Here is a 17,662-nt window from a genome sequence, read left to right on the forward strand (position 1 = left end):
TTTCAGCATTCCACATTATATTGCATCGCGTAATCCAGTCTGACGACGCCAAAAAAAAATTAGTAAAGCACACTTCCCAATGCCAAATCTGGAGTCAATTGCCCCTGTGGTAGATTTCAAGTGTCATACCAATCGCGGATGACATTAAACGATCCTGTACTCAGAACTGCTGCATGACGCACTCACCGTGACAATGCTCTCGAAACAGCAGACACATAGTTGCTTATACGCCGGATAACCCGGTGCACTTTTTCTATCACGTGACCACCCCTGCATCCGCGTCCAATGAGCGTGCTACAATATGAATCGTCAACGGCTCGGAGCCGGATCGCAGAGTAAGCACGGGGGTTTCCACGTGGGGACGAGACTGAAACAGAAACGGCCTAGGCAAAAGAGCAAGTGCTTATAGCTATGCCTCGAGGATAATACGTCCCATTTCCCATATTATATAGCGTTCTGAAATATGCCGATGGCTGCACCGGAGAAAACCTAATTTGGGCCTTGGAAAGGCACCTTCCAACAAGATTTTAGCGAATAGGGTGGATGGAGTATGTGCGTTTTTGACGTATGGAATGACAAGCCTCCGACCCGGTACCCCCGGAAAACAAACCGTTGACTGGAGTTCTCCGGGCAACTGGTAGAAAAAAATATCCATGATGGATACCTCGTTCCAGCGCCATAAACGATGCAGGAGGCGGCATTCTACGCATTAGCTTCTACGGCGGGGGATAGATATGTGTCCAACACAAAGCATGAAGCGTTTGCCAAACTGGAGAAATTGAAGACTTAGGGAAAAGAACGAGCTTATAAGATGTGGGAGTTGTCGCGTAGACAGACCAAATGGCTAAAGTCCATGCGGGGATTCCTCACTACAGAGCTGAAAACCTCAATCACCTACGTTTTGGACTTGTAGTCATAGGAACAACAAAAATCCTTGTCATTGAACATATCTAATCAAAAAGTCTGACCCTAATAGGATAAACGTCGTATTTCAAACACTCTGAAAGTTGAGTAAGCTAGATCCGATCTTCCACCGTTGCATCGCAGTATTTACCGGATTCGCAGTCCACCAACTGATCAATCCCAATCTGGACTGTCCGTATACCAAAGCCCTCCGCCTGCACCCAAGAAGCACCTCCAGATTACGTATACCAGAGCTCTCCGCCTGCACTCAGGAAGCACCTTCAGACTACCAATACCTAAAACTCCACAATCGGAGGCCTCGGAGCGCAACTTCAGTGTCTCGCTAATATACCTGCGTATCTGGATCGCTTGCATAACCCCGGGACTGCGTCTGCGGCTGCCGCTCACTCCGGGGCGGTAGCTCGGCCTGCGACGCCCGACCCCCCGGAAGCTCCAAATGTCGCAGTGTATTTTTGCAGACCGCTGTCGGAATTTTCTCAGCGTCAAGACTCCTCAAATTTTCTTATAAACCTCCGTTTTGCCTACTCAGTCGCCAGCAGAAACACTCTTTTTCTTCTCTCTCCAACTTAAATTGATTCGCCACCAGCTCTGTAGACTCTTGTCGATTCATTTAATAATCATTCACAATGCTTAGAGCTTTCCGCAGCGCCGTGCCACGCGCGCACCTCTTGAAGGCTCAGGTCAAGCCCTTGATGGCTAGATCTCTTACCACCGACTCCTTTTTGCAAACCAATAACGCTACTTACATCGACGAGATGTACGAATCCTGGAGAGCCGACCCATCCTCTGTCCATGCCTCCTGGAATGCCTACTTCAAGAACGTCGATGCCGGTGTTGCGCCATCCCAGGCGTTCATGGCTCCTCCAACCTTGGTCCCAACCCCAGCAGGCGGCGCGCCATCGTTCCTGCCAGGCTCCACCCCTATCAATGAGGATGTTGTTTCCCACTTAAAGGTCCAATTGCTCGTCCGTGCCTACCAGGTCAGAGGCCACCAGAAGGCCCACATCGATCCACTCGGGATCTCTTTCGGTGACGACAAGTCCAAGCCAGTTCCAACGGAATTGTCTCTTGACCACTACGGATTCACCGAAGCCGACATGGACAAGCAAATCACCTTGGGGCCAGGTATCCTTCCAAGATTCGCGCACCAAGGCATCAAGACCATGGCTTTGCGTGACATTATCGCTGCTTGCGAAAAGTTGTACTGTAAGTCGTATGGTATCGAGTACGTCCACATTCCATCCCGTGAAAAGTGCGACTGGTTAAGAGAGAGAGTTGAGATCCCTGAACCATTCAAGTACTCCACCGAGGAAAAGAGACAGATTCTCGACCGTCTTATCTGGGCCACCTCCTTCGAAACCTTCTTGTCCACCAAGTTCCCTAACGACAAACGTTTTGGTTTGGAGGGTGCCGAGGCCACGGTCCCAGGGTTGAAGGCCTTGATCGACAGAGCGGTCGAACACGGGGCCGAAGACGTCATTATCGGTATGCCACACAGAGGTAGATTGAACATGTTGTCCAACGTTGTGCGTAAGCCAAACGAATCCATTTTCTCCGAATTCACCGGGTCCAAGGACTTTGACGAAGGGTCTGGCGATGTCAAGTACCACTTGGGTATGAACTATGCCCGTCCAACCACCTCGGGTAAGACCGTCAACCTTTCCTTGGTGGCCAACCCATCCCATTTGGAAGCCGAAGACCCGGTTGTCCTTGGTCGTACCCGTGCCATCCAGCACTACAAGAACGACGTCGGTGAGTTCAAGAAGGCTGTTGCTGTCTTGTTGCATGGTGACGCCGCGTTTGCGGGCCAGGGTGTTGTCTACGAAACCATGGGTTTCCACAACTTGCCTGCCTACTCCACCGGTGGTACCATCCACGTGATTGTCAACAACCAGATCGGTTTCACCACCGACCCTCGTTTTGCCAGATCCACCCCATACCCATCCGACATCGCCAAGTCCATCAACGCTCCTATCTTCCACGTTAATGCCGATGATATCGAGTCCGTTATCTTCATCATGAACCTCGCTGCCGACTACAGAGCTACATTCAACTCCGATGTCATCATTGACATTGTTGGGTACAGAAAGCACGGCCACAATGAAACCGACCAGCCATCCTTCACCCAGCCATTGATGTACCAGAAGATTGCCAACAAAAAGTCCGTCATTGACATTTACTCCCAGAAGTTGTTGGACGAAGGTTCCTTCACCGCTGAAGACATTGCCGAACACAAGCAATGGGTCTGGGGGTTGTTGGAAGAGTCCTTCGGCAAGTCCAAGGAGTACGTGCCAACCGCTAGAGAATGGTTGACCACTCCATGGGAAGGCTTCAAGTCGCCAAAAGAGTTGGCCACTGAGATCCTTCCACACTTGCCAACTGCTGTTGACGAGCCAACCTTGAAGAAGATTGGTACCGCCATCGCCTCCTGGCCAGAAGGCTTCGAAGTTCACCGTAACTTGAAGCGTATCTTGAACAGCAGATTGAAGTCGACTGATTCCGGTGAGGGTATTGACTGGTCTACCGGTGAAGCCTTGGCGTTCGGTTCCTTGCTTTTGGAAGGTTACCACGTCAGAGTTTCCGGTCAGGACGTCGAGAGAGGTACCTTCTCCCAGCGCCATGCCGTTTTGCACGACCAAAACTCCGAAAAGACCCACACTCCATTGAAGAACTTGTCGGAAAACCAGGCTGACTTTGCCATCTCCAACTCCTCTTTATCCGAGTACGGTGTCATGGGGTTCGAGTACGGTTACTCCTTAACCTCCCCAGATGCCTTGGTCCAGTGGGAAGCTCAGTTCGGTGACTTTGCCAATACTGCCCAGGTCATTGTCGACCAGTTCATCTCTGGTGGTGAGTCCAAGTGGAAGCAACGTTCCGGTCTTGTATTGTCCTTGCCACACGGTTACGATGGCCAAGGTCCAGAACACTCCTCCGGCCGTTTGGAAAGATACTTGCAAATGTGTTCCGAAGACCAGCGTGTTTTCCCCTCCGCCGAAAAGTTGGAGAGACAACACCAGGACTGTAACATGCAGATAGCCTACCCAACCACCCCGGCCAACCTCTTCCACTTGTTGCGTCGCCAAATGCACAGACAGTTCAGAAAGCCGTTGGTTCTCTTCTTCTCTAAGGCTTTGTTGCGTCACCCATTGGCCCGTTCCGATCTTTCCGAGTTCACCGGTGAGTCTCACTTCCAGTGGATCATCGATGATGTCGAAATTGGTAAGTCGATTGGCCAGCCTAAAGACATCAAGAGAGTTGTTCTCTGTTCCGGTCAGGTTTACGCTGCTTTGTACAAGCATCGCCAAGCTTTGGAGAACAAGGACACTGCTATCATTAAGGTTGAGCAGCTCCACCCCTTCCCATACGCCCAGTTGAGAGACGCCTTCAACAACTACGAGAACGCTACCGACATTGTTTGGTGCCAGGAAGAACCATTGAACATGGGTGCCTACTCCTTCGCCGCTCCTCGTGTCCAAACCACGTTGGCCGAAAGCGTCCACAACGGTAAGACCCTCAGATACGCCGGTCGTGATCCATCTGCCTCTGTTGCTTCTGGTTCCAAGTCCAACCATCTTAAGGAGGAAACTCATTTCCTTAACGATGTTTTCCAGGTCTAATGCTAGGTCCTTGTGTTCTGCCTGCACTCCTTTTTATCCATATTTATCTGTAATTAAAATTATTAGTTTTCCAATGGCGTAGGCTGCATGGGGGGGAGTTAGAAAAAATTTGTCCAAACCCCTTCTAGTTTTATGTTTCCCACTTGACCCCATTCGTGGACACCTAGGGGGAACCCTTTAGCGAGAACAAAGCTAGACTAGATCCTTGGTGCTATGGCTAGACTGGATCTTTGGTGCTATAGCTATCTAGAATCTAACAAGCAGAACATAGCATCTCCCGGTTACACTAACCTCTACACGAATTAATTAAATTATAATAGCACATAGGATTACGCAAGTCTTGGCAACCGTTCATCAACAAACGCCTCCAAGGTTAACGTGTCGTTATACACCCACGACCCTTCTTCGTTGTATGTTCTGGCGTTCGCGAACATAAGCTTCAACTGAGCCGCGAACTCCCCGATACTGGCATACTTGCCCTGCTTCAACGTCTTCTTTATCGAGTTAATGGACACTGGCTGGGCAATGACCAGAAAGTAGTCCGGATATTGCTTCTTAGATGGGATATCCAAAAACACATCGGTGAGACTACGACCCTCCTCCCTGACCTGGAGTATCTCCTCGAGCAAGCCCAAAGCATTGGTGGCCCATTGCGGAAGATTCACAGCGACCTTTGGCGGGCGGCCTCTACCCTTCTTTTTAACCGGGCCGCTTTCAGCTGCCGGCGAAGGTCTCTTAGTAACAACCGACTCAACTGGTAACTCATCAGCAAAAACATCGTCATCCTCCTCGCTATCAGGCATGATCTGCCTGTTCTCAGCCCTCGCCCTCTTGCGCTCGATAGCATCTTCGATAGAGTCTTCGTCATTATCCACAGCCTCCAACCACTGTTCTTCCGTCAAACCATCGTCATAGAACACCCTCTTTTTCTCTCTAGTACGCCCCAACTCCTCTTTAGCTGGTTGCATATGGATACCAATATCTTCGGTAAACACCGACGGAAGTTCCTCAACTGCCATCAATCTCAGAGGAAGAGCCACACCGGCTTCTCTGGCTTCCACCATGGCAGTAGCTATTCTATCACTGTCAATCTGCGCAAACAATTCCCTTTCTTCATCGCCTCTGGCTAAAATCTCGTTGAGTTCGTCATCGTCGACCTCGTTGTCTTCGTCGTTCCCCTGCTTTGCCTGTTCAGACTCGAGCAACCGTTTCAAAAACGCCTCCTGTTCTTCAGCTGTGGATTTGTTATCGAACTTACCGGCCTGGATGACCTTACCGTCAATGTCCAACTTCTGGTGGGCTCTGGCCAAAATCACCTCCTCGATCGAATCATCCGTAATCAAACGCAAAATTCTCACTTCGTTCTTCTGACCGATACGATGAGCACGATCCTGGGCCTGCAAATCCTGGTGGGGGTTCCAATCGGAGTCAAAAATGATAACCGTGTCGGCAGTCTGCAAGTTAAGACCCAAACCACCGGCTCTGGTGGAAAGTAAGAACGCAAACACTTCCGAGTCAGGGGCGTTAAACTCCTTCAACATGTCAGTTCTCTCATCAGCCTTGGTTGAGCCGTCCAAACGCAAGTACGTCATGGCTTTAGAACGCATAAAATCCTCCATAATGTCCATGACATGGGTCATCTGGAAGAAAATCAACACTCTATGGCCAGAAGCCTTGAATTTAGGCAACACTCTGTCCAAGAGCTCAAACTTCCCGGAGACTCTCCAGATATCGTCGTTGGTCATATGGCTGGGGTTGATTATGTCCTCCACCTCTTCAAACAAGTATGGATGGTTACACACCTTTCTCAACTGCATGATCTTGTTGTTCAATCCCCTGATTCCCGACTTGGTGGCACCTTGGACGCCCGCACCCACAAACAACGCGTTGTACTTTAACATCTGCTGGTACATCTGCGACTGTAAGCCGGAGAGCTTACACTTGAGGACCCTTTCGACCTTGTCTGGGAGATCCTTTTCAACCTCCTTCTTCAAACGGCGCAACAAGAACGGTCTCAAGACCTTGTGGAGACGTCTGATGACCAACAACGTTTCCTCTTCGGTGAGCTCGATCTTGTCCTGGCCACCGGTATTCGCAAACGGCGTGTTGAACCATTCGTCAAAGGACTTGACGGAGTTGAAAACCTTTGGCAAAACAAAGTTCAACAACGCCCAAAGCTCCGGAAGGTTATTCTGCAACGGCGTACCCGTCAAGATTAACCTGTGCTTGGTGTGATAGTACTGGGTGAGGGTCTGCGACAACTTCGAATTGGCGTTCTTCATACGGTGACCCTCGTCGATGATCATATGGGCCCAGTGGAACTTGGCCAACATTGGTCTGTCCTTGATAATGTACTCGTAGGTCGTCAACAACACCTGGAAGTTACCCGAACGGATGTCGTAGGACATGAGCTTACGCTGTGGCGGCGAACCCTTGTAGACAATCGTTCTGACGCTTGGGGCCCACTTTTCGAACTCCAAGGTCCAGTTGGTGATGGTAGACAACGGCACAATCACCAAAAACTTGTTGGTTTCGCGCTTCTTCTCGATAAGGTAGGTGATCAATGAGATGGACTGGATAGTCTTACCCAACCCCATTTCATCGGCAAGAATACCGTTCAAGTGGTTATTGTACAACGACACCATCCACTGTAAACCCTTGATCTGGTACTCCTTCAACGTCCCACCCACCAACATCCTTGGCTGTTCGGTAACCTCTTCCTTGATCTTGTGGGCCACCTCGTAGTAGTCGATCTTTTCCCGCAAATCGGCGTTTGCGGAATCGTCTACGGCCGAAGCTGCTGCCTCTTCTTGCACCTCGCCACCCTGATGCACGATCGCCTCCGCCTGCTGCATCTTCACGGCCTGGGACAAGGAGTCCAAGAAGGAGTTGGTTTGCTTGAGCAAGTGGGTGATTCTGGTGTCCTTGGTCTGGTCCAAAAGCTTGATATACGCCTCCTCGTCATTGGCCTTCAAGGCCTGCAAACGCTGTTTAGCGGTCTTTTCCATCCGACGCAGCTCATCCCTCTCGATCTGGGCGTGGATTTGCGACACAGACTTGCTCATAGCGTATCTGCGGGTTTCCCGGGTCGACTTAGCCATTACAAACGCGTCTGCTTGGACCACGATGTTGTGCACACGGGCCATATGAAGACTGTGCTCATAGGCCTGCTTTTCCTGGCGCTGCTGCTCCTCCAACTGTTCGGCAAGCCTGGCGGTCTGCGGGGTAATAACCTTTGGGCGGATATGGAGCGATCTCTGCGCCGACTGTGTAATCGGTGAGTTCTTGAGGTAGTCAATGTCGTTGTGGGCGCGTGCAGAGACCTTGAAGATCAAGTCCTGGCGCAACTGTTTTTGTTTGCTCAAGACCCTGAGTGACTTGAGCTCGATCAAGGACTTGACCTTGAGAGCGTCGACGCCGGAGACAAGCGCATCGGGGGCCTGCAACGCGGTTGCACTAGCATCGTAGCCACCGATGGTACTCGGCATCAGTTCTAACTGTGCTAGCCGCTGGGAGATCTTCGCAGAGACACTCTGTTCAGAGTAGAAGTTACCCACCACGTCGTGCACCGGGTCGGCCTTCTTGATCAAGTGGGTGATACCGGCTTGTTCCGCTCTGTCCGCAAAGTTCTCTGCAATCGCAATGGGCAAGACGACGTCCTGAGCTGGCTCAGGTCCATCTTGGGCGGTGTAACTGCCGCCCAAGTCGCGCTGCAAGGTCTCTGGAAGGTCTAAATCACCAGACAACATGTTTAATGCAAGAAGCTGCTTCAGAAGCAAATCGAGGTCAACCTCAGGGGTGGCTTGTTTGGCCTTGGCTTCCTCTAACTTGCTTTTTTGGAGCAAATATGCCGCCTGGGCCTCGGAAACATCGTGTAACACCGTCTCAAGTGCCTTTTTTTCGCTGGCACTGGTGCCGGACTCGTACAAGTTGCTGTAGCGCAACAAATAAAGTTGGACCTGGAGAGCATTTTCCGGAAAGGGCAAAGGCGTGGTGGCCGTTCCGTTCATGGTGGAGGTCATGGTTGATGGGTGAGTTTGTGGAAGAGGAATCATTAGTCGTTAGCGTGTTTACAGAAAAAAACGCGCGAGCGCCGAAGAGAACGGGAAAAGAAAGCGTGTGGTTACCACACGACCAAACGCGTTAATGTGAGATATAGGGGAGTTTAATTTTGCTTAAAGGTGCTCTGATAGCGTGTACTATCAAGCCCAAGCAGTGATTAAGTATTCCTGCACCATTTTTTTCTCTCTTTTCATTATCTGTTAACTATATCCTTTCAATCAATGCAACCGATACTTGTGCCGAGCATGAGAAATTTTCAAATTTTCAACGTAAGGAATGTCATAACGTTGAATTGTCAATTATTCGCCATTAAAAGGAGCAATGCCTAATCAGCTAGGGGCTCTGCCTCGTCACGGGGAAGTATGTCAGTTGCTGAATCTATCACTCTGGAGTTAATAAACAGAGAGACAACCACTCTTTTGACCATTAAATCCATGAAAATAGCTTCTTTTGCTGCTGTCTTAATATATCACGTGCTAGGAGTTCCGGACTGTATCGTTAACACGAGGATGCGCAGAAAGCCAATCGGAGGATAGCAAAGGAAATATTAACCAAGGGCATCAGAAATTGAAACTTTCGTTCAGTATAAAACGAAATATACACGACGGTATTAGACCATAATTTTAGCATCACCCCTTGTTTCTGCTATGTGCGTATTGACCATTAACAAGGCATCTCATGATGCCTTGGGCAGCATAGCCTTTGATATTTTGAGGCTGGCTTAATATCCGAGTGACATTTCCTAAACGATAAACAACGTTACCGCTTTGTTCAATGCTATCTGACTCGTTCAAGCTTCGTGGTAAGAACATTACAGACATATATCACCCCTTTCCCGAGCCCCACCACCATTGTAACTACGAGCCAAAAACAGAAGGCAACATATGAGACCTGCAACGGCCAAAGGAGCATGGAACCGGTGATAAACACACAGAGGCATGTCACCGTGAGTCCGTCTTGGCTGCTCGGTCCGACCTTCGCTGATACCACAAGAAGGATCCAGTGGATTGTAGTATACGGTTGGCGGTAGTACATGGACTGGAACTTGTCAAAGTAGTACTTGGGAAAGTACACCGTGAGGAGAAAGAGTGACCAACGAATAAGGAACGATATCGTGAAGATGACGTGTTCAGTATATTGGGAAAACGAAGAAGGAAGAGCGATGCCGTCTGAGTGGGCTGGAAGGTTGTCAATATACTCTTCGTCAAACTCTAGTTCGGTAGTGGTGTGGATCAGATGGTCCTTTAGGTTCACCAACTCGATATCTGTGTTAGGCATCGGTATGAGTTTGAGCAAGATATAAGGCTGTATAGCAAAAGGGGGGTGTATGCTTATTCGCCCGGCAAGTGAATCGGAAAGCTGCAATAGATCGTTTTGAACCAATATTTGCGATTATGCTTAACACGAGTTACCCGATTGTCAACTGGTTATGCGTAATGGAGACGAGATAAGCAAGGGTTGATGGTGTATGCGTAAAAAATAATAATCTAGCACGCGTGCTGCGGCTCGGAGGTTGGAACAGTCTAAAGAAACGGCTGAAAAACGGCTGAAAAGCCATCTAGGGCTATGTAATACGCATTGCAACCTCCATCGCAGCTTAAATTTCGGTAAAATCGCAGAAGAGTAATCAGAGATCCCAGTTCCTCGTTGAAGTGGCACTATAAGTAGCCTATCCGGTGCTTCTTGGTGGTTACGAATGTAAGCACATTCGCGCTATCCCTAGTATATATACGCTTATAAATAACGCTATCAGATAATTCAGCTGATTGAGAGACGTGAAATTTACTTTCTTATAAAATATCAAAGATTATAAAAATACATATAAATAGAGACCAGCTGACACCCTGAAATATCACAAAGCCTTGGCAAATATCCAGATCATGCTTGCACTTCGGAGCTACACAACACCCCATTAGTACTCTGAAAAGTTATCCATTCCTTCCATCTGATCCACAACCATCAACGCATCGTTCAACTCATTAAAGTAGTGCAAACACGTAATGCCTGTATCGGTCTCGACGTAATGTCTTTCGGTCATTGCCATGATCCCAGAGTCTCTGAGCCGGATCCGTACGTGCTGGGTAGCCGGAACTCTGGTGAAAAACACATGAATTCCCCTCTTGCGGTACGCAGCAATGATTTCCTTTAGGATCTGTGCGGCTGAAGAGTCCAAATTGGTCATTCCGTGTAAGTCGAACACCACGTAGCGTGTCATTTCTTCGCTTCTAGTGCGAGGAGCAGCTGGGTGGATCCTGGTGCTCCCATACAAGTCCACACGGCCAAGTCTTGTCTTTAAATCGTTGGCATTGGTGAATGTCAAGGGTTCAGGGACCTTGATGATCAAGCAACCGGCGATTTCTTCCATAACCGCATCCACAAGCACGGTGTCCATCTCGTCCGCCAACGGTTCGTCCGCGTTCACAAATGTGTCGCTATCTGGGATTCTAACCAAGATCTGAATTCTCGACTTGGTGGAATGCTTGATGACTCTAATTAAGGAATACCCCAAACCGAGGGCAATACCGGCCTCCACGGAGTAGAAAATGGTGGCAGAGACTGTAATCGCAAATGTGACAAGCTCTCCCCACCCGCGCGCCAGCCAGTGGAACGCAATGTCGTGGGGAGCCTCTTCCAAGAGCGAAAACCCCACAATGGTGGTGATCACAGAGAGGATGCAGGTAGGCAAGTTCTCAATGTAAGGAAGGAGGTAGCTAATGGTGAAAAGCGTGACACAGCCCATCACAAGGCCGGAAACAACGGTGGTAGCCCCCGACATGGCGTTGATCTTCGAGCGGCCATAGCCACCAAAACACGGAAGCCCGGCGAAGGCTGACCCAAATATATTGATGGCTCCAAGGGCCACCAACTCACGGTTGGAAGAAATGGGCAAGTTGTAGGTGGATCCAAGAGACTTTGAGGCGGTGGTTGACTCAAAGAAACCAAGCATAGCAACGGTAAAAGACACGCTGAACAACTCTCTGGTCAAGGCCATCCGTTCACCCGTGAACGGCATGCGCATTTCGAAGCTCAGCTGCTGGATCTTGCCCACTATAGCCACGTGAGACTTTTCCCAATCAAAGTAGGTTGATAAGCCAACGGACAAAAGCACAACCGAGAGGATTTCAGGGAAAAAGATGGCCTTTTTGAAACCCGCGCCAATCAACTGCTTCTTAACAATCTTGAAGTAGACAAGCAAGAGGAAAGCGACTAGGGATATCGCCGCTGTGAGCACGTGCACGTTTCCTCGGTTTTCAAGCAAGAAGACCAACTTGTCGAACGGCGAGTGGTAGTGTTTAGCTGGGTCGGCCGTCAAGAACTTGTTGAGGCCGAGCTCCGACACGAGCGAGTTCACAATCATGGCCACACCGACCCCCAGGATGAATCCCCTAAGCAAGGCGGACGAGAGAATGTTGTCAAGGAAGCCAAAGCGGCCGATACCAAATCCTAAGAGAATGGCCCCACTAATGGAGGAGATCACCACTGCAATATCAAGTGGGTTGATGTTTGGGTTGTGGAGCAACATCGGCTCAACTGACTGCCCCACAATCAACGATATGGCAGACTCAGGGCCTACGATCATCTGGGGAACAGAACCGAAGACGGCGTAGATAATCGGACAGATGGCAAGTCCAAAGAGACCAGATACCGTGGGAACATGCGCCAATGCGTGGGCATACGACATGGACAACGGAATCTGAAAACTGGCGAGCGATAAGCCGGCAAAGAAGTCGCCGACAAAGGCTGTGAGGGTGTAGCTAGGGATCCACAGGGCACATGGAACGTAGTAGGGGAGAAGGGTCCAGAAGTCGAGCTTGCTGGTGCGCTGTGGGGTGTATGTATCGAGAACGGTGGTTGCAGCCAGGTGGTCCGAGGATACCAGTCCGCGACGGGGAGCCTCAGCGCTGGGCTTGTTGGTGGAAGTGCGGCCTCTGGGTGGGGTGGGGCTGCGAAGAGTATCCTGGCGCTTGACGATACTGAGCGGGCTCGAGGTAATTGGTTCGGTGTTGGTGCGGCTGATCTGGGGGCGAAGGGTGGTGATATTACGCGAGTTGAGGTACTGTCGAGAGCGTTCAGCGGAACGTCGAGGCGTTAGTAACGGTGTGGCGGCCCCAGCAGCAGCAGCAGCAGTGACGCTAGCAGCAGCTGGCGTGGCTAAGGGTTTTGCATCCGACATGTGATTTGGGGGTAAACGGCGTTCGAAAAGGAGGTGAGAATCTCAGGGAAATGGAATCGATAACGGGGTTGTTGGTGAGTATGAATGATACTGAGCCAGGATCAGTGGACAGAGGTACGGAGAAGTAAATGAGGATTGATAGAGAAAGGGTAGAGCTTAGGAAATGACAGAAATGTCCAAGAGTTCGGGAGCTTCAGGTAGCAACGACGGGCAAAAGGGTTCACGGTCTGAACTAGGCAGCAATTTTAGCTGTTAGTTAGCTACTGGACAAATAACAAAATGAGAGCCAGAGGCGTTAAAAAATGATGAATGCGGAGCTAGAGACTAGGACCGGGTATAGATAGTCAATCCAAGGGATCAGGTGGTAAAGGAGATCTGACAGTAGAAAGAGAGGATCAGTGGAGCAAATCGAAAACATGTGTAGTCAAACGCCAGTGCGTTGGCGTTAGTGTAAGCGCATGGCCAAGTGCCTCGGTGCCGGATCTGGAATGCCCATGACGCACCTAAACGTGGGGGTCTATGCACCTGAGTCTGACACACACGTAAGCTATAGCGCCTAGAGCTCAAAGGTAAAATACAAAAAGGTTGCGGAAATATCGAAGGAGAATTTAAGAGAAAATTTCCGTTTTCATACATGTCAAGTAAATACAGATAACGTATAGCGGGAGGCGTGCGTGATAATCTGCTAAGCATGCACTCAACTTCTCCACAGGTATGGGCATTATAGTTTGACGATATTCACATACGTGAGTTTGACTGGATTTGGTCGCATACCCCTTACTAACATTTATATGAAGGGTGGTTGTACGCCATAACGGTTACAGTTTGGGCTGTCATTAGAGGGGGAACACTAAAAGGGGCACTACCTGCGTGTCATACGAATCTGCGCACCATAAGGCTGGGATAGCAAGGGTAGCGTCTTTTACCTGCTAAAGCATATTGCGTCTGAGCCTTATCTAGGTATCCTAATTGGATAAAATACCCAATAATTTCCTTACGAGAATATAATCAGCGATATCTGATGGGTTCTTCTACCTAGATCTCCGTAGTCTAGGAGAATGCAAACCAACCACTTTTACATGGATTTACTGCTCTCAATCGATGCAAGTACACACTGTAACGCAAATATATTTGTTATTCGATTCACATCATATTCCATCGTACAAAAGCAGATGTACAGTTAACTATACTCTAAATAAAAAGAAGCACCCAGTCACAGATGCCAGAGATAATGCGATTTCTGTGGATCGAACACAGGACCTTTAGATCTTCAGTCTAACGCTCTCCCAACTGAGCTAAAGCCGCAAGGGAATAGAGGTTGAAAATATCAGATTAGTGAAAATAGGTAAATCCATCCTTTCTGCCGGCTCAAGAGTTTGGCGTGTATGTTGAATCTTAAAACGGTAAAGACCTAGATAGGTATTTCAAGCTATTGGACTAACTGGGAGACCCACCACAGAAACTTCTCGGCTTACGTAAAACAGGATTCTTCGCTAAAGGAGATAAACTTACATCTATCCTGCCCTAGACTTTAATTTTAAACCACCCAGTCTGACCAAGCATTCTTAACTGCAGTGTTATAGCTGTAAGGTTTCACGCTTAAAAAAAAACTTTAGCTGCAAACATCAACTAGGCTCGTCAAAGAAAGCATGTCTCCATGACTTGCCGTATCTGGAATGACGTGTCAGATCCGCGAACCCGGAGTTGCGGAGAACATCTCCCGAACTTTTCACACATCACAATTTAAACGTTTCATTCCCCTCACCCCCCACACTCTTTTCTATCTAGATTGTATACCCTTTTATGTCCGTCAAACCAAAGATTCTCCGTTTGGGCAGGGTTGAATTTGCTCACCAGGCGTGGGAACGTTTTGCCCGCGTGGCTGAAATTGTCGACATGGATGCTACCAACCGAGAGGATTTCATCCACGATTTGCGCACAAAATACCAGGACATTATCGGCGTCAGTCGCTCTTTGCATACCTTACCCCAGACTGGGCGCTTTGACGAGGAGCTTATGGCTCACTTTCCCCCAAGTTGTGGGGCTATTGCCAACTGCGGTGCGGGGTACGACGATATCGACACCGCCGCCTTAACCAAGCGCAACATCCAGCTTTCCAACATTCCCAGCGCCGTAGATGCCTCCACTGCCGATACCGCGATGTTCCTTGTGCTTTCCGCTTTGAGACGCTTCCAACAGGGCCACCAGGGCTTGCTTGAGGGCAAGTGGCCGACATCTAAATGTGCGGGTGCGCCCTTGGGGCACGATCCGGCGGGGAAAACCTTTGGCATTTTGGGTATGGGAGGTATTGGAAGTGAGATCAGAGACAGGGCAAGAGGCTTTGGTTTTGGCAAGATTGTGTATTACAATCGTGCCAGGTTATCGCCAGAGCTTGAAGGTGGAGCTGAGTATGTGTCTTTCGAAAAATTACTCTCACAGTCCGATATCATCTCCATAAGTATCCCATTGAATCCCCACACCAGACACCTCATCAATAGGGAGACAATTTCCCAGATGAAGGACGGTGTTGTGTTGGTGAACACCGCTAGAGGCGGGATTATTGATGAAGAGGCGTTCGTTGATGCGGTCAAGAGCGGAAAGATTGCTGCCGCTGGGTTGGACGTTTATGAAAACGAGCCAATGGCTAACGAGGAGGTTTTGCGCTTGGAAAACGTCACCACGGTGCCGCACATGGGCAGCCACACTTATGAAACCATCCAGGCCATGGAGGAGTGTGTGATTGACAACCTTGAGGCGTTCTTGCGGACCGGGAAGGTTGAAGGACTCGTGCCAGAGCAGCATGATGTGAAGTTCATCTCCGAGGGGGTGTTATAAATCATATAAGCAGTTTACAGCTAAATTAAGAATCTAAAGTTTTGTTTTGTGTAAGGTATTTGGAACACCAATTAAAGGGTAGGGTATCCTATGGCCCTATTCTCTTTTGAGCGGTATAGTCTCTCCATTATTCATATTGGCTGGCGGTCGTACAAGGTAACTGCTTCCAAGCTGCAAGGGTGTCCAAATATCACATACAGTTCCAAACCCGGTTCCTACAGGTAGATGTCGCAAATTAGTACTCGATTACTTCCTCTTCTTGGTTAATTGGCTTATGATATCGGTCTTGGCCCCCCTCTTGGCCTTAACTTCCTGCTTTTTGCTAAACTTCTTCATGTGCTCCTCCCGTTCCTTTTGCCCCAACTTGGAAAAGTGCGCGGTTCTCTCCACAAACTCAGCGTCATCCTTTTGCTTCCCGATTAACGACTCGAGAAGCTTGATCTCCTCACCCCAAACAGAATCATCCTTGTCCATCGGCGTTTCTAACACGATTGGAATCCCCTCGAGACGCTTCGAATTGGCAATCAAGCGGAAAAGCTCAAGACCTATGAAGCCCTGACCCAAGCTCTGGTGTAAGTCTCTGTTCCCACCGCATGGCGCCTTGGAGTCGTTCAAGTGGATGGCACAGAGGTATTTAGCTCCAATCAAATCGTCAAATGATTGCAAAAACTCAGCGAGCTTCTCCTCAGTGGTGATATCGAACCCAGCAGCGTACGAGTGACATGTGTCGATACACACACCCACGCGCTCTTTGTTGTCAACCATTTCGATCACGTCCCGGATATCCTCCAAGGTGGCACCGATGATGCTTCCCTGTCCAGCCATGTTTTCGATGACAAGTTTCACGAAAGAGGTTTCGGCAATCGCATTGTTGATGTTCTTTGCCAAACGAACGAGCGACTCCTTGTGGTCCGAGCCCACAGACGAGCCAGGGTGGAAGTTGTACATCCCCACTCCCAACTGTTCGCAGCGCTTCAATTCGTCCACAAAAGACTCATACGACTTGGCTTCCTTTTCCGGCTCCGGATTGCCGAGGTTGATCATGTACTGACCGTGGGGCAAGATGTCTGTCATCGGATCGTATTTATGTTCTGCACAGAGCGCCTTGAACTTTGCCACTTCCGCGTCTGGATATTGTGGAGCGTCCCATTTCCGCGGGGACTTTAAAAAGAAGGCAAAACTGTTGGCGCCGATTCTCAGGGCGTTGAGGATGGCATTTGAAATACCACCGGCAGCAGCGACATGGGCGCCGAACTTGAAGTTGTGAGAGGTGTTGCGCGCGAACTGAACGGTTTCTTTCTTGCTGTGGCGGTTAGTGATGAAAATGAAAAACGCGAATAGGTATACCTACACCATTGTAATGTATAAAGGTGTGTTTATCGGTTGCCGTCAATGAGTGGCGAGATGCAGCTTTTAGCACTGACGCGTGAACTTTTCCCTTTTCGTCTTACGCGAAAGTCTGATTTCCAGTTGTATTCCGGATTTTACAAAACTGAGAAACTTTCCTGGCCAGTAAACGATTTGGATAACAAAAAAATTAAAATAACACGAGATGGTATATATTAATGACTTATTTACGACTTGACAAAATCTCCGTCGGTTTTATGCATATACCGACTAAAACCATAGTTGGCATTTCTAAGCCTGCCATATAGGAATCAGTAAAAATCGCGGATAAAAATGCAACGCAATAATCAAGGGCTTGTCTGAAATAAGCGCCCAGAGAAAGATACCGGGGAATGAAATAAATTAGGTACTATGGACAGCAAAGTCGCAAGTGCCATGCAGATGACGTAAATAAGGAAAGGCCTGAGACCTAAAATGTAATACCAATATTTCTTTGAGAGCAATTGGATCAAGTTTACTCGTGTAGCTCGCGCTGGGCATCCCATTTTAGCCCCTTGTGAATCAAAACATACACTAACCCACAGGAGGTGATGCACATACCCGCAAGGAGGGTATAAACCCCACCGACGTTCATCTTGACCACCATCTTGTCCAAACAGGCGGTCCCAACGGCAGCTGTCAAACACCGGGTAAGGTTGACACA

General features: G+C 49.0%; 6 protein-coding genes and 1 non-coding gene across 7 annotated transcripts; 2 read left to right on the forward strand and 5 right to left on the reverse strand.

Annotated features, from left to right (window-relative positions):
- The first annotated feature begins 1,215 nt into the window (after positions 1 to 1,215).
- KGD1 (alpha-ketoglutarate dehydrogenase) lies at positions 1,216 to 4,563 on the forward strand. The gene has a single exon (XM_019127530.1). The coding sequence runs from the start codon at positions 1,551 to 1,553 to the stop codon at positions 4,539 to 4,541; it is 2,991 nt and encodes a 996-aa protein (XP_018988013.1). The 5' UTR covers positions 1,216 to 1,550; the 3' UTR covers positions 4,542 to 4,563.
- A 307-nt stretch (positions 4,564 to 4,870) lies between these two features.
- BABINDRAFT_164438 (uncharacterized protein) lies at positions 4,871 to 8,563 on the reverse strand (the record flags this gene model as incomplete). Its single annotated transcript, XM_019130255.1, has 1 exon — positions 4,871 to 8,563. The coding sequence occupies one exon, from the start codon at positions 8,561 to 8,563 to the stop codon at positions 4,871 to 4,873; it is 3,693 nt and encodes a 1,230-aa protein (XP_018988014.1).
- Positions 8,564 to 9,380: 817 nt separating this feature from the next.
- Positions 9,381 to 9,881, reverse strand: BABINDRAFT_5616 (uncharacterized protein; the record flags this gene model as incomplete). The annotated part of the gene is made up of 1 exon (XM_019132249.1): positions 9,381 to 9,881. The coding sequence occupies one exon, from the start codon at positions 9,879 to 9,881 to the stop codon at positions 9,381 to 9,383; it is 501 nt and encodes a 166-aa protein (XP_018988015.1).
- Positions 9,882 to 10,363: 482 nt separating this feature from the next.
- On the reverse strand, positions 10,364 to 13,157 carry BABINDRAFT_159217 (uncharacterized protein). Its single transcript, XM_019127531.1, has one exon. The coding sequence runs from the start codon at positions 12,775 to 12,777 to the stop codon at positions 10,516 to 10,518; it is 2,262 nt and encodes a 753-aa protein (XP_018988016.1). The 5' UTR covers positions 12,778 to 13,157; the 3' UTR covers positions 10,364 to 10,515.
- An 852-nt stretch (positions 13,158 to 14,009) lies between these two features.
- Positions 14,010 to 14,082, reverse strand: BABINDRAFT_t45. The gene has a single exon. It is a non-coding gene; the product is annotated as a tRNA-Phe (tRNA).
- Positions 14,083 to 14,322: 240 nt separating this feature from the next.
- BABINDRAFT_159218 (D-mandelate dehydrogenase-like dehydrogenase) lies at positions 14,323 to 15,650 on the forward strand. The gene has a single exon (XM_019127532.1). It carries the CDS (start codon positions 14,581 to 14,583, stop codon positions 15,610 to 15,612), a length of 1,032 nt encoding a protein of 343 aa, XP_018988017.1. The 5' UTR covers positions 14,323 to 14,580; the 3' UTR covers positions 15,613 to 15,650.
- A 42-nt stretch (positions 15,651 to 15,692) lies between these two features.
- APN1 (DNA-(apurinic or apyrimidinic site) lyase) lies at positions 15,693 to 17,605 on the reverse strand (the record flags this gene model as incomplete). Its single annotated transcript, XM_019126834.1, has 2 exons — positions 15,693 to 16,915; positions 17,532 to 17,605. 2 exons carry the CDS (start codon positions 17,603 to 17,605, stop codon positions 15,859 to 15,861), a joined length of 1,131 nt encoding a protein of 376 aa, XP_018988018.1. The 3' UTR covers positions 15,693 to 15,858.
- Positions 17,606 to 17,662: the final 57 nt, after the last annotated feature.

The sequence above is a fragment of the Babjeviella inositovora genome, assembly GCF_001661335.1.
Source record: "Babjeviella inositovora NRRL Y-12698 unplaced genomic scaffold BABINscaffold_1, whole genome shotgun sequence".
Lineage (NCBI taxonomy): Eukaryota > Fungi > Ascomycota > Pichiomycetes > Serinales > Babjeviella > Babjeviella inositovora.

Bases quoted from the DNA above. Each gene is read 5' to 3' on its own strand.
- KGD1 (XM_019127530.1), top strand. From the start codon at position 1,551: ATGCTTAGAGCTTTCCGCAGCGCCGTGCCACGCGCGCACCTCTTGAAG.
- BABINDRAFT_159217 (XM_019127531.1), bottom strand. From the start codon at position 12,777: ATGTCGGATGCAAAACCCTTAGCCACGCCAGCTGCTGCTAGCGTCACT.
- BABINDRAFT_159218 (XM_019127532.1), top strand. From the start codon at position 14,581: ATGTCCGTCAAACCAAAGATTCTCCGTTTGGGCAGGGTTGAATTTGCT.